At 39.3% G+C, this 23,060-nt stretch overlaps 1 protein-coding gene across 2 annotated transcripts; it reads left to right on the forward strand.

The window, feature by feature from the left end:
• Positions 1 to 6,231: 6,231 nt before the first annotated feature.
• On the forward strand, positions 6,232 to 18,524 carry PCDH18 (protocadherin 18). Of its 2 annotated transcripts, none has more exons than XM_059698024.1 (4): positions 6,232 to 9,205; positions 9,932 to 10,020; positions 10,111 to 10,274; positions 16,545 to 18,524. In XM_059698024.1, the coding sequence occupies exons 1-4, from the start codon at positions 6,731 to 6,733 to the stop codon at positions 17,210 to 17,212; spliced, it is 3,396 nt and encodes a 1,131-aa protein (XP_059554007.1). In that variant the 5' UTR covers positions 6,232 to 6,730; the 3' UTR covers positions 17,213 to 18,524. The 2 variants fall into 2 exon arrangements, with proteins under 2 accessions (XP_059554007.1, XP_059554008.1); XM_059698025.1 differs by having other exon boundaries at positions 6,233 to 9,205; positions 9,935 to 10,020.
• Positions 18,525 to 23,060: the final 4,536 nt, after the last annotated feature.

Raw genomic sequence — 23,060 nt, forward strand, 5'->3', positions numbered from 1 at the left:
ACTATTTTTGCTTGTGGAAATAGCTTTTCAAAAATAATTAGATCTTTCTGAGAAGTATTCCCCTCCCTAATGAAAACTGCACTGCCTCAGTGGGTGAGGACAGGGTGATAACAGATATAAAACAGTGACTGGATCCAGAGAGAAGCTTAATTTCTCTTCCCTTTGGATGAATTTAACTTAATAGAGAACTTTTCTTATATCATTCTACTTATATTCTCAAATGAATGGTATTTAAGCTCTGGCCCTTTCTATGATAAACTCCACAAACTCCTCTGAGAAGCAAAATCTCACAGCACAGAAGATGCGAGTACCATCATGTTAGGATTGCCAGCACTTCAGACAAGAGATGACTCTTCACAGCAGTGTGTCTCAAACTTTCATGTGCCTATGAATCAGCCGATGATCTTATTAAAATGCAGAACCCACTTGAGGAGGTCTGGTGTGCTGTCTGAGAGTCTGCATTTCTGACAAGCTTCCAGATAATGCCGCACTGTTGCTGTATGGACCATACACTGTGTAGCGATGCTTGTAACTAAGAACTGAGACCCAACTCACTTGAGGCCTAACCACACTTTCAAGTCTCTCAAATTTCCTAGCAGCAACTTTTGGAGGCTTAATTTTCTGCATTGGTATACCACCTTGAGGAGAAGGAATTTAAGTGAGTTTATAATAGTTCAGATGATTCATGCTGAGAACAACATTGCTGCCATCCACTCTAACTTTGTGATTTGACGTGGCTCCCAGTATACACCAATTTTCAGAACATTAGATCTTAGGTGTCTACCTTATTCTCTCCATTATAATCTCTAACTCCATAATCTGCCTGGCTCCAAAACCCTGAGGTCCTGAAAGGCATAGTAGCTTACCTGCATGCCTGGCATAGGGACTCAGTTGATGGCCCAGTGCCAGACCCAAAGTCACCGGCTGGGAGTTGATGTACTACCTTTGGTAGGACATCCCAAATACTGATTGCTCAGGCTGACAAAACTGACCCAGCACCTGTCACTGTACGTCAGGGACACCAACTCTTCCTGGACCCTAGCGATACTGCCTCCTGGCACCTGTGGGCATTTATCCCATCCCGTGTTGATCAGAATTCTACTAAAGTCTATTTCTACTTTACAAGTCTAAGGAGAGTTTAGGATCCATTCTCATTTCCCAACTTTTGATCTTATGTTGATAATGTTGTTCCAATAAAGGCTTCATGTTGTTCAGTGATTTTTCATTATTCTATTCTTGAATAGATTAGTGAATGGGATACAGGGAGAACAACAAAAAGAGATGTAGCATGGTTGGTAAATGGTCTACTAGTGCTTTTGTAAAATGAAAATCTTTTTTGACAAGTTTTATCTTTTCTTGTCATTGCCAAGTATCATATCAAATTGTATCCTTTATCCTCCCAATATAGTGTGACATGGTATTAAAAAAGTTGATCTCACACTATTTGAGAACAGGCAAATACTAGATGTGTATCCTACACCCAATATGAGATAATTAAGCACCTAGTAGACTTCCTTAACTGTGTTATTAGATATGTTCCTATGGTTTTGAGTGTGGAGGTATACTTGGCCAGATCCGATCAATCTTTTCAAATTTTCCTCAGTGAATCAGCAAGTTTTCCGGGTCCTCATAGATCAGTGCTATTAGTTTTGTCGATTGTTTCAAAGGTGACCTTCACAAATCAAAACTAGAGAGAGCTTCATCTTCATAGCATTATATCTATATAAGCATCTAAACATTGTTTTCTTCCATGGATGGTAGGGAGGAAACAGACACACAGGGGCCAATAAAGGAAACTAAACTTTGTTGTACGTTTACTCTGGCCCAATTCTGTGGAAAGCCCCCAATTTCAGGCAGATTTCATTTCATCACACTTTGCTTCATTGCACTTTGCAGATAGTACGTTTTCCTACAAGTCGAAGGTTTGTAGCAACTCGGTGTCATACAAGATTATTAGCACCATTTTTCCAACAGGCTCAGATGATGATTAGCACTTTTTAGCAATAAATTACTTTTTAATTAAGGTATGTACATTTTTTAAACATAATCCTCTTGCACACTTAATAAACTACAGTATAGTATAAACATAACTTTTATATGTGCTGGGAAACCACAAAATTTGTGTGACTCACTTTATTACACTATTCATATTATTGTGGTTGTCTGGAACTGAACCCACATTATTTTCGAGGTATGCCTGTATTTAAATCTTACAAGAATTTGTAGAAGTGAATTATTATTATTCCCAGAGGATGAGACAGACTCAGGGAAGTTAAATAATTTGTTCAGGATTACACAGCTACCAAGTGGTGGTACCTGCATTTATATGTGTGTTAGACTCATATAAAAAGTCAAGCTTTTTATTGTAAACAGTTCTAGAGTGTTGGGATCCCTTAACTTTACCAACCTTTGTCTGATAAAACTGTGGCTGTTATCTAATTTCCCAAGACACATAGCAATTATTTAGGCTTGTATGGACATGTGGAATCAAGCAGGACCCTGAGTTCCTTCTACAAGACATTTCACAACAAATACTATGAGGAAAAATCATCATGTGATATCAATCTACAAGGACTGTAATGCCCCATATTCTTTTGATGATGGGAAAGATGATAATATCTGATTGAAGTGAATATTTATTCTTCTACCTATTTTGTATTTCAGCAATTAATTACTAAGAATTTTACCACAAAATCCACACCTGTGGTATGTTTTTATTTCATTTTTTTTAGTCTTTAATTTTGTATCCAACTACCAAAAAAGACACTATTCTTTACTTCTTGTAGAGACATACTTTTATATGTGCTGGGAAACCACAATCTTGTTTTATATTTCCCTTACTCTTTAGTAGGAAAAGAAACGTTTAAGATTTAGTATTGCAAAACTTCATTTTTCTTTAAAACAAAAGTAATCAAAATAAATGGCACGATAAAAGTGTTATTAAAGGTGACGGGATATATTGCAAATGCCAGCTGGTATCTTTTCTACAGGTTTAGCAATTGTCAGCCAGTTTAGGCTCAAGTGGTAAAAGGAGTTTTGTGGGTAAAAATCAGGATGGAAGTAGCCAAGATTCTCCTCCAGGTCTTAGGATCACTGTGCTCTAATGCCTAATATCATAATGCCATAGTCCTCAAGAGGTAGAACCATCTCCATATCATTGGTAGATGAACTTGAAGGACCACTGAATCAATTCTCCTTCACTGGATATATGAGGAGTTGTTTGAGAGCTCTACAACTTCTACCTGACTGTAAAATTCCAGAAGGGGAAAGTTCGATCAAATCACTATTAGCTGCAACCTGCAAGAGTTTATTGGTCTTTCTCCCCTAATAGAAACCCTTTCACAAATAGCAAAGGACATAGGAGAGAGTTTTTTCAGAATTTTCTTTTCAGGGCTACCAAATAAGGATATTATGAATTGCTGGAACTAATCAAAAATGCAAAGGAAAGATTCATTTTCTATTTTGCCCTTTTTGAAAACAAGTTTAAAAACAGAGGACTGCTATATACTAAGGACAAATCAAAGCACAATACTATCAAGTAGTCATATATTATTTCTCAGGGAGAGATTGGCAAGATAAACATAAAATGATATTTGATGAGGATGATATTGTAAGTGAAAAATGCTATGCTCCATGAAATGATTCCAAGTTCTTCAATCCTGACTCATAGAAAAACATTCTTTATGAATATACTAGAGACCCGGTGCATGAAATTCATGCACAGGAAAGGGGGGGGGTCCCTCAGCCCTGCCTGCACCCTCTCAAAATCTGGGATCCCTCGGGGGATGTCCAACTGGGCTGAGGGACCCCTCTCAGTAGGACATCCCTCTCACAATCTGGGACCACTGGCCCCTAACTGCTCGCCTGCCTGATCGTCCCTAACCCCCTCTGCCTGCCTTATCACCCCTAAGCACTCTGCCTGCCTGATTGCTCCTAACTGTTTGCCTGCCTGCCTGATTGCCCCTAATGGCTCACTGAGGGGTGGCCGGCTGGGGTGAGAGGCCGTAGTTGTTCTGGTCTCTAGTTGTTCTGGTCGTTCTGCCATTTCAGTCGCTGGGCTTTTATTCTATAGGATAATAATTTACAACCTATTTTAAATATTTCAGTAAGTTAATTGGAAGCTCTTTTGCATTAATTCTGTTCAAGCTCATTGTCAGAAATAAAATAAAAAATTAAATTATTTTTACTTTTTAAACATTAGGAAAAATGTCCTCTGCATTAAGGCAATCATGTCCATTTGTGCGGGGGTGGGGGGGGGTGGGGGGGGAGGTAGACTTATCAAATCCACAAAGAAAACTTTCCTAGAACCAATGGAATTAGATTACCTTTGAATTCTCACCCCAACCTTGAATAGTCACTAATTCCTTTCTTTGTTCTTTTGGTGTTTGCAAAGAGGTTCACTAAAGCCTGAATTGATATAATTATTGGCTCAAATTGTTCGAGATCTGGGCCAGATGGCTGTGGGTTTCTGAAGTCCCAGTAGCTTGTGGTAGTTTTCCTAGTTTGCCTATAGGGTTTGGGGATCAGCAGTTTGAACGGGCTACAAACTTGTAAAACAGTATTATTCATGGGGGCAGAATGTTCGTCAGCGTGACCCAGTACTAAATGCATTCACTATAGGCATTTCTATTCTGCACAATTTGCCACACAGCACTGGTTTCTGGAGGGGGGAAGACAATGGCTTATAAAATGCCTCTGAATGCCTACAAACGAAGGCGAGTTCATGCTGAGACTCCTCTGCTTTCTTTTGGGGAAAGAACCTTCTTAGTGACTTTAGCTGAGCTCTGCTGAGAGTAAGCAAAGTGGAAAAATCAGAAAATTACTTTTTTTATACATGTTTCTGGGGGGCAAAATAGAGGGTGGGAGAAAATAAGTGGGGAAAAGTGGCAGTGAGATTATGTGAAACAGCAAATATGCAAGTGGATCAAGACAGCTGAGGAATAATGCAAGAGGTATGGGGGAAAAAGCAGCAAGAATAGCGCCCCGATGATAAACTTAAAAGGAATTGCAGAGCAGAAAGAACATCATAAATAATCATATTTTCAAATAAGAATACCATCTCAGTTCCTGTGACCTGGATAGAGCACAGCCTCCCGTGATATTGCCTAGCATTTTGATGCACACAAAATGCAATTTTCAGCTCAGGCATTTTATTTTTCTCAATGTAAACAAGCTTTGGGTTTTAAAAAAAAAACCCACATATCTGAAAAGTGTTTTCATAAATAATGCATATTATTATAACAATTTGACTTTTAAACTATGGAGCCCCTGTGTCATCCCCCGCCCCACCCCCCCCCCAGGATTGTGAAGACTCACCATGTATACATAACACCTTGGTAGGCATTGGCATGCTAAAGCATGAAATGTCTTTAACCCAACATAAGAAGGAGGATTTTTTTAAAGTACAGGACAAAGAAATATCATAGCCAATTTTGCCCAAACTCAAAGAAATAAGTGATATAAGGTAGAAGTGCATTGTTAATTAATTTGAAATCCTAAGGTGCTCCTTTACGTCTTGCTAAGCAAGAGTAAAAAATAACCCTTTTCTTATCTTCAAAGCATAAAGATGAAAGAAACACAGAGAATGAAACATCTTGATTGGTTCTGTTCCTTAAAACACAGCCCCAAGACACTCTGCCTGTGTGCCTGTGCTCACAGAGAAGATCCAAGTATTTGGGGGGGGGGGGGGGCGGGGGGGAGGGGGGTGGAGAGGAGGGAGGCCGGCTGAGAAGCATAATTAGAAGCAAGTTTTCAAATGTTATTAAATCCCTCCACCAACAAAATGCACTTAGAGGTACTGTAAGTTAAACCAGTACTTAACGACTATGACTATGAAAAGCAAGATGATTACATGTTGGTGGAAGTAGAAAGCCAATTAAAAAAAAACCAAACAACAGAACCAGAACCATTTAAAATGCCATAGAAATACTGGCGACCAGAAGTTGATTTAAAGTTTTTTGTTTTTTTCTTCTGTAATTTGTCTCCCCTTTGTCGTGGCACGCTCAGAGAAAGTGAATGCAGGGCATGGAAGGGAGGAGGGAGCGGGAGGGCAGGGGAGGCGCAGTCTAGGAGCTGCTTCCCACCCTTCTCTCCTTCCCGCGCCCCCGGCCTTCGCCTTCCCCCTCCGCGCCCCCCTCCCTCCCCCTCCCTCCCCCTCCCTCCCCCTCCCTCCCCCGCCGCCGCCCTGGCTTTGGGGACTCCATCAGCTTTGGATTTGGAAAGCACGCTGATTGGCTGGAAGCGGTTCAACACACGCCGGGCAGGAGCGCTTTGTCTGAGTTGAAGTGAAGTTGTACAGATTTGAGACCGGAGCCGGCAATCACGGCTGTTTAGTCTGCAGCCGAGCGGGGAACGGGCGGCCGGATCGCCGGGTAGGACCCGCCGCGGACGCTGCCGCCACCCGCCCTGGATGGATTCCGAAGACGCGCCGGGAACACCGCGGAGGTGACACTCGGATCCGCCGGCCAAGCGGACGGCCAGCCAGCCAGCCAGCCAGCCAAGCAGATGCGAGCGCCGGCCTCCATGCCGACCGTATCTGGAAGCCGCGACACGGTGTGTATAAAACAAAAGTTTGCGAGCTGTTCATTGCTGCTGTGTTATTAAGAGCCGCTTGCAAGTCTCAAGTACCAGATGTAGCTTAGCTGTAAGTTGCCAGAGGAAGTTGGGGGAATTGCTTTGCTGTTTTAACTTGCTTGGTGAAAGGAACCTCGTAAACCGATCTGTGTGCCAAATGAATGCTAAGATGCACTCTAGACTCGTTTTTGCACTCCTGGTGGTGTCGTTCAGCCCCGATGTATGGGGCAAGAACTTGAAATACAGGATTTATGAGGAGCAGAGGGTTGGCTCCGTAATTGCAAGACTATCCGAGGATGTGGCGGATGTTTTAGCGAAGCTACCGTATCCTTACGTGCGTTTTCGAGCCATGCAGAGGGGGAATTCTCCTCTGCTGGTAGTAAACGAGGATACCGGGGAGATCAGCATAGGCGCGAAAATTGACCGGGAACAGCTATGCCAGAAAAACTTGAATTGTTCCATAGAGTTTGATGTGATCACCCTACCCACTGAGCATCTGCAGCTTTTCCATATTGAAGTTGAGGTGCTGGATATTAATGACAATGCTCCCCAGTTCTCAAGACCTCTCATCCCCATTGAGATATCAGAGAGTGCAGCGGTTGGCACTCGGATCCCCCTGGACAGTGCATTTGATCCAGATGTTGGGGAAAATTCCCTCCACACATACTCTCTCTCGGCCAATGAATTTTTCAGCATTGAGGTCCGGACCAGGACAGATGGAGCCAAGTACGCAGAACTCATAGTGGTCAGAGAGCTGGATCGGGAGCTGAAATCCAGCTATGAGCTCCAGCTCACTGCCTCAGACATGGGGGTGCCTCCGAGGTCCGGCTCGTCCATCCTAAAAATCAGCATTTCGGACTCCAATGACAACAGCCCTGTTTTTGAGCAGCAGTCTTACATAATACAACTCTTAGAAAACTCCCCCGTTGGCACTTTGCTCCTAGATCTGAACGCCACTGATCCAGATGAGGGCGCCAATGGGAAAATTGTATATTCCTTCAGCAGTCATGTGTCTCCCAAAATTATAGAGACTTTTAAAATTGATTCAGAAAGAGGACATTTGACTCTTTTCAAGCAAGTGGATTATGAAATTACCAAATCCTATGAGATTGATGTTCAGGCTCAAGATCTGGGTCCAAATTCAATTCCAGCTCATTGCAAAATTGTAATTAAGGTTGTGGATGTTAATGACAATAAGCCTGAAATTAACATAAATCTCATGTCCCCTGGGAAAGAAGAAATATCTTATATTTTTGAAGGGGATCCTGTTGATTCATTTGTTGCATTGGTCAGGGTTCAGGACAAGGATTCTGGGCTGAACGGAGAAGTAGTTTGCAAGCTTCACGGACATGGCCACTTTAAACTTCAGCAGAGTTATGAAAACAACTATTTAATCTTGACCAATGCCACACTGGATAGAGAAAAGAGATCTGAATACAGTTTGACTGTAATTGCTGAGGACAAGGGGACGCCCAGTCTCTCTACAGTAAAACATTTTACTGTTCAAATCAGTGATATTAATGACAATCCACCTCACTTCCAGAGAAGTCGATATGAATTAGCAATCTCAGAGAATAACTCTCCAGGGGCATTTATCACCACTGTTACAGCCACAGATCCTGACCTTGGAGAAAATGGGCAAGTTACATATACTATTTTGGAGAGTTTTATACTGGGAAGCTCCATAACTACATATGTTACCATTGACCCATCCAATGGAGGCATCTACGCCCTCAGAAACTTTGATCACGAAGAAGTGAGTCAGATAACTTTTGTGGTTGAAGCAAGAGATGGAGGAAGTCCGAAGCAACTTGTGAGCAATACTACAGTTGTGCTCACCATCATTGATGAAAATGACAATGTCCCTGTGGTCATAGGGCCCACACTGCGCAATAATACTGCAGAAATCTCCATCCCCAAAGGGGCTGAAAGTGGCTTTCATGTCACAAGAATAAGGGCAATTGACCGAGATTCTGGTGTGAATGCTGAACTCAGCTGCTCCATAGTAGCAGGTAATGAGGAGAATATCTTTGTAATTGATCCACGGTCATGTGACATCCATACCAATGTGAGCATGGAATCCGTTCCCTCCACGGAATGGGAGCTCTCAGTTATCATCCAGGACAAAGGCAATCCTCAGCTGCACACCAAAGTCCTTCTGAAGTGTATGATCTTTAAATACGCAGAGTCAGTGACAAGTACAGCAAAGACCCCAGCAAGCCAGGAGTCTTTGGATGTCTCCATGATTATAATTATTTCCTTAGGAGCAATTTGTGCAGTGTTGTTGGTTATTATGGTGCTGTTTGCAACCAGGTGCAACCGAGAAAAGAAAGACACGAGATCCTACAACTGCAGGGTAGCAGAATCAACTTACCAGCACCACCCCAAAAGACCATCCAGGCAGATTCACAAAGGGGACATTACACTGGTGCCTACCATCAATGGCACTCTACCTATCAGATCTCATCACAGGTCGTCTCCATCCTCATCTCCTACCTTAGAAAGAGGGCAAATGGGCAGCCGGCAGAGTCACAACAGTCATCAGTCCCTCAACAGTTTGGTGACAATCTCATCGAACCACGTGCCAGAAAATTTCTCATTAGAGCTCACCCATGCCACTCCGGCTGTTGAGGTAAGATCATACACTGCACCAATTCACTGACTAAGTAGCTGCTAGTGCACAGAAGTTATGTAAGTGTTAGTTCTGGAGTGTTTCCTTTAAGAAGTAACAATACTAACAATATGCAAATTAAGTAGGATACAAAGTTACATTATGCATATGTAGGAAGTACACACACCTGAGCATACTGTTTCAGGTTTTTCTTAAAGAATTTACTTGCATGTATAATATTGAAAAATAAATGAAGCTCACAAAGGACTGATTAGAATCCCCAAACTTCCAAGATTAAGATACTGGAAGCAAAAAATAAAGGGACTTGCTTTATTGTCATAGGTGTGGTCTCTACTAAAAAGACAAAAAAGGAACCCAAACAAACAAAAACCTGAGTTGAAATTTTTCTGACATTATTTTAACTGCATGTGTTACAATGTTGTATGTTAGAGTATTTTCTCTGCATTTTTATAACTGGTTACTTTAAGCTGAACTATAAAGGAAATAGACCTGTAATCTGTAAAGGAGTCTTCTTTCAAAAAGAAAAAGAAACCTGTTGTATTAGGTCATTCAAATCTCTCTGGGATATAGTCAGTTATATCCAGTGGCTAGCTGCATAGTCTGCCACAGCTCAGCACATGTAAGTGTTTAAAAGGGAGAGGACATGTTCATTGTTTTTCCTTGCTGAAAGCTTGTGAGTATTGGGGGTTTGTTTCCAGGAATCAGTTCTGTCTGTTTGGTTTCCAGCAGGTCTCCCAGCTTCTTTCAATGCTTCACCAGGGGCAATATCAGCCAAGGCCAAGTTTTCGAGGAAACAAATATTCTAGGAGCTATAGGTATGAATTACCCTTGTGTTGCCTATTAAGTGTCAAATAACATGGATGCTAAAGAATAAGCACTGTACCTTCCCTGACTTATCTTTCTAGATATGCCCTTCAAGACATGGACAAATTTAGCTTGAAAGACAGTGGCCGTGGTGACAGTGAAGCGGGAGACAGTGATTATGATTTAGGGCGAGATTCTCCAATAGACAGGCTGCTGGGCGAAGGATTCAGCGACCTGTTTCTCACAGATGGAAGGATCCCAGCAGGTAAGGGGATAGTGAGACATCAATCCTTATTTTCACATCTATTGTACCAGTGAGGTGAACAATTTCTCCCACTCTTATATTCTCTTTGTCCTTTGCACTGAGTCTCTGCAATCTGCACACTATTAGCAATGAACACAGACTGAAACACTTTCAAGTTATTTTCTTAAAATTCATGTGAAGCAGTTGGTAGAGAAGGAGTAAGTATGAAAGCTTAACAAGACAAGAAGAAAGGCGTGGGCAGAGAGGGATAGAAAACCACACTGCTTTCCTCCTTTTCCTACCCCATCCAATCCTGTCAGAGGACACTCTTGAGCAACTCTCTATAAAATTATGGGGTGGCTGTTTTCATTGAGACAGCCTGTTTTGGTGCATGGTGGTGAAAACTGGACTATAATTTGGAGGACACATTTCCTGTGATGGAAACCAACTCACAAAAATCAGAGATGAAAATATACTAGGAAATGGCATACTTTACTCACTAAAAATAGGAGAGAGAATACATCTTTGTAGGTGGTATGCATAGAATATTTTTCACCACCTTTCATTTTATGTCTACACTGGAGTGCAAGAGAAACAGGAATCCAAGAGAGGAATGTATAAGTATACAGCTGAATGGAGGAAATCCTAGTCAGTTATGAGCCACTTTCTCCTGAGCACCCCTTCTCTCTAATTGTGCAGTAGCAACTCTCTGAGCCAACCGGGTAAATACTGACTGTCATTGAAGCAACCCTGTGACTAAAGACTGTAATGTTAAATCAACTCTTAGGAACATACAGATGCTCCTTTGGCTACGTATGTTTCTAAACTCTACTGAGTGTTGATGTAGTGACTGCCATTTGGTAAATGAAAGGCAAAAGAAAACTATATTACCCGCCTGAGTTCCATAAAACATCTATTTTCTAAATATAGTTCAGTAAGAGAGGTTTGGGACTAGACATGTGGGCGCTTCAGAGAGCCACAGAAATTCAAGCAAAATTAGTAAATAGAAACTCTAGCTCTCATGGTTATAGTAGCAGTGGTAGCAGTAGCTACAGGAGCATTAGTCACAGCAGTCACAGTAGTAGTTGCCAGTGATGTCCCAATGCTTACACCAGATCCACAGGTGTTCTACACTTGCACTGCTGCTCCCACTTGGACATAGGAACTAGTAACAGTAGTTCATTGTCATTACATTAGTAGATACTGCATTTCTGGCAGGATGGGTGTATGGAAAGGACTTCTAGTTACATACGGGGCTACATGAGAGCCCGTTTGCCCAGGTGTCTTTGTTTTTTTTTGTGTGTTTTTTTTTTAATTCATAGATTTCCTTGACCACTTTAAAGAGAAAGCTCTGGAAATATAGTGGGATATATATGGCTTCATACAACTTGGTAAAAGAGAATCAGTTTTATTATTCTTACCCATGAAATGGATGTATGTGTGTGTGTGTGTGTGTGTGTGTATATATATATATATATATATATATATATATATATATATATATATATAAAATGGCTGAATTTCCATGATTTTATGACACTGACAGAACTCTAATTTTGAATACTGTTCTCTAATTTTGAATAGTTTGATTTACCAAATTATATTATTTCATAAGGCATAAAAGTAACTTCATGGGCACAATGTCAATATTTCCTTATGTGTTATTTTTTAATTATATGAAGTCTATTCATTGAAATTTTAATTTAGCAGCATAGTTAAAAAGAGAATAACTACCTCTACTTATATAACCTAGCCATTTGGGGGCCTAAATGCTGCCTAAAGTCTTTTTAAATCTGAAATTGTATAATTTCTAATACCTAACCATGGTCTAACTTTAAAAAAAAAAAGATCAAGACTTCTCTTTCACTCTTTTCTGTATTTTCCAAGTTACCAACATCAGATATGTTCATGACAGAAGTGTTATCTGGCACTTGAGTTAAAAAAAATAAAATTAAAATAAAAGTTAAAGAATAAAGACATTGAGGAACAATAGGTAGATATAAAGCCTAGATATTAGTGAGTCTTATATAGTGACTGACTTTAGATCTCTTCTAAGTTTACATTTCTTTTCAAAGTTAATAGCTCACTTTTATATTATCATTAATAATACCACTTAATATATAGGCAGCCTTTAAGAAACAACTCCATATTTACACAATCATACTAATCCAGGTGTGTAGTGGAAGAGCTATATTGCTGGTGTATGGCGTTGTATGACAACTGATTGTGTTACAGTAGATACATTTCTGCATGACTAGCTACCTGCCTCCCTGTGGGGTGTGATGGCAGGTATAGAGTGCCAGGATTTCACCAATGATACATAAATCTGTTTTAAGCTTTACTCATGTTTGGCTAGTAGGGAAAGAAATATGCATATTAAGTATCATACAGAGATAACCATCCTTTCATTATGACCATCTTCCTGATGACACTTCACCAACTTTCTGGTTAATTATTCACCCCAGAAGCTTCTGCCAGCACATTGGGGTATAAAACTTGTGTCTTGTGAACTTATATTCCCAGGAAATATCCGAAGTAGGAAAAAAGTAAGTCCACATCTGAATGCCATTAATAGAAATCAGTGCAGTTTCGAAAGCATGTGTATTTTTAGGCCTGAAGTGTCTTATTTCAACGTTTTTTTCTGCATTAAACTGTGATCAAATATAGATCATGTTGTGTTGCATTGCCTGCCAATAAGGTCGTTTCTGGTCATTCTTTCTGTTAATTCCCACAGACATATCCTGCATTCTGAGCAGGAAAATCAGCATGCATTTTTGTCTGTTAGCTCATGTTTGTCAACGTATTTTCTTCCTGATTCATTCAACTTTGAACTGCCGTACTATTCACATTCCTGCAAAATCTCCATTTTCCCAGTGTCTTAGCTGCACCAGGGTGATTTATAAAGGCTTTTGATTTTGTGATGCTCCTTCCTGGTTGAGCTCATTCCACTTTTCACCAATCTGCCCTCAATGATTATTTAATTCAAACAATCCTTTTTAATTCTGAGTTCTCTTCATTTTCATGGCTGCTATCCTAGTTCTGACCTTTCTGCATGGCTGAATTACTGTGCAAGCATATGAACTGATATTCTCTTTCTAGTAACTCCTCCCTTTGCTAAATCTTTCATAGAGTTTGATCACCTTTTTCATAGCATTTTAATTTATATTTTGGGTTCAAAATCAATAAATGACTTTTTTGGCCGAGCAACATCTATGAAACCTACTTATCTTGGCATTTTAAGGCCAGTGAAACCCACTCCTAGTTTAACTCTCAATTTTGGCTTTTTGGGATGTCTTTTGCAATAGGTAGGGTTACTGCTTAGTATAACACACCAATCCTTCGCTCATGGGCTTTTCTACCTAAAACACTGGCTTCTCTTCACTTTGTCTATCATCTCTCAAATTTCGTTTCATGCTTCTCTTTAACGACTTTAACCTCCATGTCCACTATTTTTTCTTTTCTTGACATGCTCTCAGCATCGTATTTTGGCATTCTAATTGGACATTTAGGGCCCTGTTTGCTACCGTTGACTCAGAACTACATCTGAAACCATGTAAGGACACATGGGAGAGGCCCTTAATGAAGAACTGATTGATCACTCACTGACTAATGGCGTGGAAGAAGTTAGGCACACATTCTTTCTTCTACTATTTGAATGCTTACCTCCTGCCCTACCTATAAGGTTCATATAGTTCAGTGATAAAATTGATAGTCATGTAGTGGGAAAGAAGAATTCTGTTTGCCTCATGTCCTCCCCTCCCCAGGGGAAATTGCACCACCTGGCAAAGCTTTAAAGGAAGGACAGAGAGATCAGCCACTTACACCACTTGCCAACAAGTCCTATTCATTGGACATGGTATGGAACCTCTATAGCACTGAGTTACATGTGCACTGGGAATGTTTCAAATAACTGAGTCCCCAGGGAAACTATTGAAAATGTCAGGGAAACTGAAAAATGCCCTCTTCTGCAACCCTGCCCTTCCATCTCCTTTTTATTTTATTTTTTTTTTTGCCATCTCTCCCTCCATGAAATTTTCTTTATCAATTTTTCATATTTTCTGAATTTTTAAATTTGTGTTAATTTACTATTTTAGAATTAAAGCCCCATTTATTGTGAGGTTGTAAAATAGCATTCCCTGTTTAAAAAACACACCCTATGACCAAAGTAAGTTGTAAACATGAACTATCATTTTAATCACCCAGGTTGTATTCAGGTTTCTAGAAATTTGCTCATGCTCAGGATTCTTAGAAGCCTGTGTAATTTTTGTCTCCGTTGTCATTAAACATTAAAATAAAATAAAGTCAGTCAAACAACTAAGCCCTTCCCACAGAGTTAAAGGCCAGAAAATGAATGAAAGGTGTCATCAGGTCTGTCTCCCTTCTTTGTAACAGGCTGTGAATAAGACAACATAGACAAGTCTCCTTTCCATTTTCAGAGACCTGGGGAATGAAGAAAAACTTTCATTACCACTTTGCTAGCTATTTCACTGCTTGTACAACCTCATTGCTATTAAAGTATTCCAGTTACTTTCAACTCCTTTTGGTTTTGTACACATTCATTGCTGAACAATCATTGGTATTGTCAAGTTGCAATAATGCATGAGGTCAGCACATCTAAACATGCTTTTATTCTTAAATCATCCTTCCTCATTTAAGCAACTTTTCTTCATAGCAAAATTACACAAGGACTCTCAATGTTCGCCCTCTTTCTCTTGGCCCACATTGATTCCTATGGAATCAGTATTCATACTATCTCTTCATTTTCTTTACTTCCTTTGTATTTTCAGCTTTTTTTAAAAAAAATTTTTTTAGCAATCACACATTTTTTCTCATTCACAAAACTTGCTCTTATTTCCTGGGTAAATATCCACAAGTGGGGTTGCTGGATTAATTGTAGTCCTATTTTAAATTTTTTTGACCTACCTCCTTACGGTTTCTCATAGTGACTGTACCATTTTTGCATTTCCAACCCAGTGTACAAGCATTCAATCCCCCCTCATCCTCACCAATACTTGCTATTTTTGTTTTTTATAGCAGCCATCATTACAGGTTTGAGGTGAAATGTCATTGTGGTTTTGAGTTGTATTTCCATGATGATTAGAACATATGTAGTGAATGCTTATTCTCTGCAGACAGTTTACCCCGTGCTGAGGATACAGCAATAAACACAATAGGCAATTTGCTTCTACTGACAAGGTATTTGGCATTGTTTAAGAGTCATCCTTTCTAGAAAAAATTTCACAGGAAGAGAAATATTTCTTAAGTAGCCAAATCTATAGAATCATTTCTAAATATGTAAGTATGGCTGATAATGGTTCAGTTTTCATTCAAATCTAAGAAAATTACTTTAGACCCTCTGCATTCTGTCATTTGCTCTAAAATGAAAATTGTGATATTAAAGAGACCTTATTGTCACTGAAAGAGGTAGATGACTTTTGGACTATAATTGACATCTTCATATTTCCTGGTTGTTATGTAGTTTAGTTATTGTATTTTCCAAATTTAGAGATTTTTCTCCTCTTTATTTTTCTGCTTTTCTCATCATCTATTCTTTCTATGAGCGTGGTCACTCACATTCCAATAGGACATCATAGCAACTGGAAGAACTAATCAGTGGAGTTTTCATAATCTTCATCTTTTGATGACTTTTCCATCTATTTGATTTTCAAACCAGATGCCTGGTAGTTGCAGATAATTTGCACTGCTAGTTTAAATAACAAGTCAATAAATAATCCAGAATACCTTTAAGAGAGATCAATAATATAATGACCTGATAACTCACTATCTTCACGATGCTTGCATTAAAAGTAAAGTAGGTCAGATAGACTTCACTACCTAGAAAGCTACTCAAAGGTATTACTTGAGGATTATTGGGTTGCATTCTGAAGTTATGGATTTCACCTTACAGCTCTGGTGTTCTTTAGAATTTATGTTCAGCAAATATTTCGTCACCCACACTTTAACTCCTTTTCAGTCATTCTCATGTATAAGTTATTAATCCATTGTCTCATTACTTGAGTAGCAGAAATGATATTCCTGAGAAATATGAGTCATAATCTTCCTTTTCTTATTTGATGAGCAAGAAAGAAAATATATATGCTGGGTCCATAAAACTAGCATTCAAATCAAAGCCATAATTATAGTTCATCTAATGTGTAAAATAATGGGTTGATATCAGGGTAGGATTTTAAACTATCTCATTCTATTTTTTTTTGAATAAAATACATTTTTCCAACATTTTAAGTCATAGTAACTGTACTCATGAGTCCCCATTGTTTTCCTTGAGAGCAGCCATGAGGCTGTGCACGGAGGAGTGCAGGGTCCTGGGACACTCTGACCAGTGCTGGATGCCACCTCTGCCCTCACCATCCTCTGACTATAGGAGCAACATGTTCATTCCAGGGGAAGAATTCCCAGCGCAGCCCCAGCAGCAGCATCCACACCAGGGTCTTGAGGATGACACCCAGCCTGCCGATTCCGGTGAGAAGAAGAAGAGTTTTTCCACCTTTGGGAAGGACTCCCCGAAAGAGGAGGACCCCGGGGACAAAGGCACGTCATCTCTGCTCTCAGAAATGAGCAGCGTGTTCCAGCGTCTCTTACCCCCTTCCCTGGACACCTATTCTGAGGCCAGTGAGGTGGATCGGTCCAACTCTCTGGAACGCCGGAAGGGACCCCTGCCAGCCAAGACTGGGGGCTACCCACAGGGCGTGGCAGCCTGGGCGGCCAGTACGCATTTTCAGAATCCCACCACCAACTCTGGGCCCTCCCTGGGAACCCACTCCAGTGTGCAGCCATCTGCTAAATGGCTGCCGGCCATGGAGGAGATCCCCGAAAACTATGAAGAAGATGATTTTGACAACGTGCTCAACCACCTCAACGATGGGAAGCATGAACTCATGGATGCCAGTGAGCTAGTGGCTGAGATTAACAAACTGCTTCAGGATGTCCGCCAGAGCTAGGGGATTTGGGCCAAGCGTTTTGGTTTCCAGATACATGGAAGTCGGGGGCAGAGAAAACCCTGAGAGAACTGGCATTGCCAAATTGTTGCATTTATCATAAATGTGTCTGTGTATATTGAATATTAAATACTGTATTTTCGTATGTACACAATGCAAGTGTGATGATTTCAATCTGTATTTTAAAAATACATTTGTACCTTATATTTATGTGTAATTTAACAGACAAATTTTATTTTTTTACTCCCATGACAAACATGTCTTTCCTAATCACGTAGAAAGTAGCCACTGTTCAATTCTGATATACTATTCAACCATCAAGTATAAAGGCACTGCTTAGATTAGTTATGTTGGGGGAGAAATTGTTATCCTATAGGAACAGCCCCCCTAAAGCATTATAGAATTCTTTCTTCTATTAAGTGATCCAACTTTTTCTTCAATACTTTTTATAATTAAGCATCAATAAAAATGCTAAACTATTTTATTATTGTTGTTGTTATTATTTTTACTGCTCTCTGCTAGTTCTGGTAGTTCAATTCTCACAGCCAAATTGAAACATGAGGTGAAATGTTATTTCAGAACTAGGCAGTCTCTTTCACAGTCCATGGTGAAAATAGAACCAGAGTCCATTTTTCCTGACTCCCAGGCCCCTGCTATTCCAGGAGATCACACCGGCTTGTTCTTGAGAATATTTCTCCTAAAGTATTATTGTCTGTTCATAATCAAGGGAAACAATGAATTTCATGCCGTCCTCATAACAGGAGATGTGCTCCAAGGAAATGGACTCTGTCCTTTAATGGATACAGTATGTATTCTAACAGCATGAGGTATTAATGGACAACGGCAGTTATGTCAGTGTCTCCCCTGGGGTAGTAAATATAATCGATTTATGCTGAAACTGCTCTATTTGAATCTTCCCCTCTCCGTTCACAATACTTGAACATTTTTATCTTTGCAGTGTTGTTGTTGTTGTTGTTTTGCTATAGTATTCACTTTTAGCTTTTGTCTCCAGTGCATGATCTCACATTTTTGCTTTTATATTTAGTAAAAGAACGTTTATAAAATTACATTTTTGCTATTGCAGTTCTGTTTTATTTGTTGTGTGACAAATGGCAAATTATTTATTGTGCTGTTATCTCTCTGTGTGGAATGCTTTGGTAAAAGAGATCGTGATTATGATTGTTCTCATTTATGACCAGGCTTCTATTAGTGCTTTTTCTATGAATACAACATCTTGATTGTACTCTCCAGAAAATATTACTGTCAATGAAAATAAAAGAAAAAATTAAAGTAAAGCTAAATAACTGTCCATAAATCAGAGTCTTATTCCTATGTATATGTTCATAAGCTTTGCATGAAGCATATCCTTCATGAGATTATAATTCAATGTTAGGTTTTGAATGGTAGGCAGGGGACATTCAGCCCAGCCAGTGTGTCACAGTGGTTGAGCTTCAACCCATGAACCAGGAGGCCAGGGCACATGCCTAGGTTGCGGGCTCAATCCCCAGTACAAGAGGCAGCTATCCATTATTCTCACCCTTGATGTTTCTATCTCTCTCCCTTCCTCTCTGAAATCAATTTAAAAAACCCCACACATTTAATTAAAAAAAAAAAAAAGAGGGAACATTCAGCTGGCTTGGCTAACTAGAAAAACACAAGGGAAAAGGATTGAATTTGAGACCTGTAATGGGAATGAAAAGAGTCTATAATATTCCCAGTAGATTAAATAATTTAAATGCACTTGAAGTATAAAGAACATGGAGTAATCAAATAGTAATTGCTTGACCACTTTTTAAATTAAAAAAAAAGTTCTCAGAGCATTTTGTATTAAGTTGTGTTGGAAAAAAAATGTGCACTTACAATGTTTCTGTGTGGAAGAAAGAAAATTTACCCTCTAAGTTCTTTCAGCTGGTCTAATGATTAAATCTATATGAGGTTGATTAACAGGAGAAAATGATCAGATTTAATTACATATGTGTGCATGGGAACCTCATATACATTATAGGTTCAGGGACAGAAAGGGAAAATGAGGCATATGTGACATTCTGAGCTACACATGAGGGAAAGCGCGTTGGGGCTTCAGAGGGTCCTTATAGGACGATAAGCAGAACAGATGTGCTGTAATTAGTAGTCTGCCCTGCCCCATAGATAGGTCCCCCAATAGGTTATATCTAATAATCTCTTACTATGGTTTGGGAAAGCCCCTAATTCAAATTCTCCTAGTGGTTGGGGTTGGTTGCGGGTGGGAAAACAGAAGTTTCTCTTGAGCACGCTGCGTCTCAGTTGCCTTTAGCTGAAGATAACCCACAATCTGAAACTTCTCATTTCTAAGAGATGCAAATATTATCCTCATTGCCTTACGAGAGGGAATTGAAATACCAGGAAAGCAGAATAACCTAGAAGTGGTTAGTTAATTCAGATATTTTAATTTTCAAGTGATTACCAACCACATCAAATAGATGTGTTAGGTCTTTCAAAAGGCACATTTTTACCTTTATAGGAGGGATTGCAATTTCAAGTGAAATTTTCGTTTATTTTTCAGTAGATTACACACACACATGCTAACCACATTTAAAGACATTCTGCCTTTCAAATTCACTCTTTTAGCACATATTATCATCTAAAAAAGACTTTCATAATTGTTCTATTCTTAAAGCACCAACAAGAATTTAGGAAGCAAAACGGGAAATCAATGTTTATGTGAAGCACATTAAATGCAGTGTTATTTCAACACAAAAGCTTTGTATACTGTCCATATAGTAAGCACTCCATGTCTCACACTAGCTGCTTCTCTACCCTTCTCCACTTCTACTTATTGCTGTCCATGCCCACAGGTTAAGGGATATTAGTGTAAGGTTTTTGCTTTTCACTCCTGTTCCTTTCACAGGTAATATTATCTCAGTGAAAGCTGGAATGTTTTCACTGTCATAGCAACCTAACTTCTCTTCACATTTACATGACCTCTTCTTTGATATCACACCCCTCCTCAGATTCAAACAACCAAAAAGCACTAAATCAAAGAGATTCTTTTCTCTGTTCATTAGCTCTTAATCCCCTTGGCCCCATTCAATTCCTTTAAATGTTCTTCAATGATAATCATTTATTAAGGGAATAATTTTCTAAAAATGTAATTCAACACTAAATCTTTTGCTTAGCCAAACTTCCCTTTAAGCGATTGTTTATAGTATGATTAGATTGTTTATAGGATAATTAGAATTATTACAAGTTATTAACTTTGTTATTCTCTTTTACATTTCTTTCCTTCTTGGTATTTAGCAGATAGGGCCTATAACTTTATTGATCATTTAAATTATTCTACTTTCTGTCACAAATATATAAAATTTACCACTTACCAATAGATAACTATTAAGGCAAAAGATGGGTTACTGTTCTGTTGGCGTCATGAAGAAGTCTCATTGGTGGAACTAAGCTTTTAAAGTTGAAAAAACTGTGAATCTATTTAAAAATTAGTTGTGTGGGTGGAAAAATGCATTGCCTGACATAGCATCTTTCAATCATGAATGAACTCATAGGACTTAACCAAGACAGTTACGGAGACCTAACCGGTTTGGCTCAGTGGTTTGGCTCAGTGGATAGAGCGTTGGCCTGTGGACTGAAAGGTCCCAAGTTCGATTCCGGTCAAGGGCATATACCTTGGTTGCTGGCACATCCCCAGTAGGGGGTGTGCAGGAGGCAGCTGACTGATGTTTCTCTCTTATCAATGTTTCTAACTCTCTATTCCTCTCCCGCTCTGTAAAAAATAAATAAATAAATAAAATATATATATTTTTTAAAAAGAGAGTTCAGGAAATTTGCCAACTATTGAAAAGATTTCGATGTTTCCGTTCCAATTCAATATATCTGGAATTAGCAGTGTCGCATCACAGTATCAAAGATTAGACACACATGAACTCTGGACAGGCAATAAATATTGCCTTGTAAAATTAAATTCAAACCATACAAAAGTCTTAAAAATTTATGTTGAGTTTTAAAAATAATAAAAACAGTGTAGGCCTTTCAAAAGAACCAACAGATCTACTTCCTTAATTGTAGGTTCAATTTATAAAACAAAGCAATTTTATATGCATATGTTGTCTTATATATTGTAAAAGCATAAGATGCCATACTGATTGTAATTATTTAATATATTAGGATGTCTCTAACTGTGAATGATAGAAATAATTCTCTATGGCTACATACAGTTTTAATTTAATAAATTAGGTTATTTGGGCCACTAAAAATCCATATCATTCATTTTAGTTTATAGCACAAACAGTAAGTCACTTTTTTGAAATAACTGAATAATATCTAAAGTGCTGCAGTGCAATTGTAGAAACATTATTGGCTAAACTGTGCTTCCATTGTTCATGCGTGTAACTGAGCTCATCACAAAGTATACATACACATATTGTATGCCAGAAATAATAGGACCTTTAATGTAATCTAAATGAAAAAAATATTGAATAGATACATGCAGTATAATAGATCTGAATGTGAGTGTATATACTTCTCATTAATTTATATTTTCATTATATTCTAGCTTATACAATTTGTGGAGCTATTAAAAGAATTATATGGGGAGCTGGCATTGCAAAAATTGCTGCCAAAATTTACATACTTCCTGACTTTTAAAATTGCAATACCACATACTACCCTGCTACTTTAAAATAATAGTTTTCTATTTCCTTTTATGACTTCTGCAAGTTGCTCCTAATTCTTGTTTGCTTTTTCAGGTTTTATCTATTCAATTTATTTATTTTATGGTACTCCTCCTTGGTCATTTATCCTACTGTCCACATTCTATAGCAATCTCCTCCACGTTTTTGCATGTGTGCAGTACTTTATATACCGCCTAGATGTTATCATTTTTTGGGGTATGTTTTCTTTGTTAGTATGACAGGGATCATGATTTTGAGATATGAAGCTAATAACTTTTCAATCTTAATTTATTTTGTTCTATGTTTTAAATCAAAAGTTTTTGAGTGCTTAGGGAGACACCACTGTAGAGAACTTAACTTACTGAGGGAGGAAATTGTGTTGTTCTTTTTTAAATATGTGTATTTCTAAATTAATTTATTAAGGGTTGGATTGGGAAAGGTGAGGTTGAAATTTTACTATAAGCCAATGTGAAGTGCCAGAAAATGAATATTAAGTAAAAAAGGGCTATTGCCACAAAAATGAAGATACCTTTGGTAACTGCTGAGAGCATAAAGCACCAGAGATAAGTAAATCAGGAAGGGTAAAATATCGAATGTCAGTGTCTTCGTTATTCCCACTACCAATGCTCTTTAGAAGAAGTTGCAGAAGAAAGCAATGCTTTTGTGCAGAGGAGCACACACCTAAAAGGAAGAGGTGCCTAGGTGTGGGACTCTGGGGTAGCATGTCACCTCCTCACTGCCTTGGGATGGCCTGTAGAAGATTCAAACGTTTTTCCTCCCCCAAATGGGGAGGAGCTGATATTATAAACTGTACTAGAGGCCCGGTACACAAAAATGTGTGTACTTGTGGGGGGGGGGGGATCCCTCAGCCCTACTGTGCCCTCTCACAGTCTGGGACCCCTCGGGGGATGTCCACCTGCTGGCTTAGGCCCACTCCCTGGGGGATATAGCCTAAGCTGGCAGTCAGACACCCCTCTGGCAGCACGGGAGCCCTTGGGGGATGTCCACTTACCAGTGGGGAGCCGGCCTAAGCTGCAGTTGGACATCCTCAGCACTGCTGAGGAAGCGGGAGAGGCTCCCACCACCACCACTGTGCTGGCAGCCATCAGCCTGGCTTGTGGCTGAGCAGAGCTCCCCCTGTGGGAGCGCAATGATCACCATGGGGCAGTTCCTGCATTGAGCGTCTGCCCCCT

This window comes from Myotis daubentonii, chromosome 5 (assembly GCF_963259705.1).
Source record: "Myotis daubentonii chromosome 5, mMyoDau2.1, whole genome shotgun sequence".
In the NCBI taxonomy this organism is placed as follows: Eukaryota; Metazoa; Chordata; class Mammalia; order Chiroptera; family Vespertilionidae; genus Myotis; species Myotis daubentonii.

What these genes read in the sequence shown, in the direction of transcription:
- PCDH18 (XM_059698024.1), top strand. Translation starts at nt 6,731, where the DNA reads ATGAATGCTAAGATGCACTCTAGACTCGTTTTTGCACTCCTGGTGGTG. An exon ending in AAATATTCTAGGAGCTATAG is followed by an intron (nt 10,021 to 10,110) that starts GTATGAATTACC and finishes TTATCTTTCTAG; the next exon opens with ATATGCCCTTCAAGACATGG. An exon ending in AGATGGAAGGATCCCAGCAG is followed by an intron (nt 10,275 to 16,544) that starts GTAAGGGGATAG and finishes CCTTGAGAGCAG; the next exon opens with CCATGAGGCTGTGCACGGAG.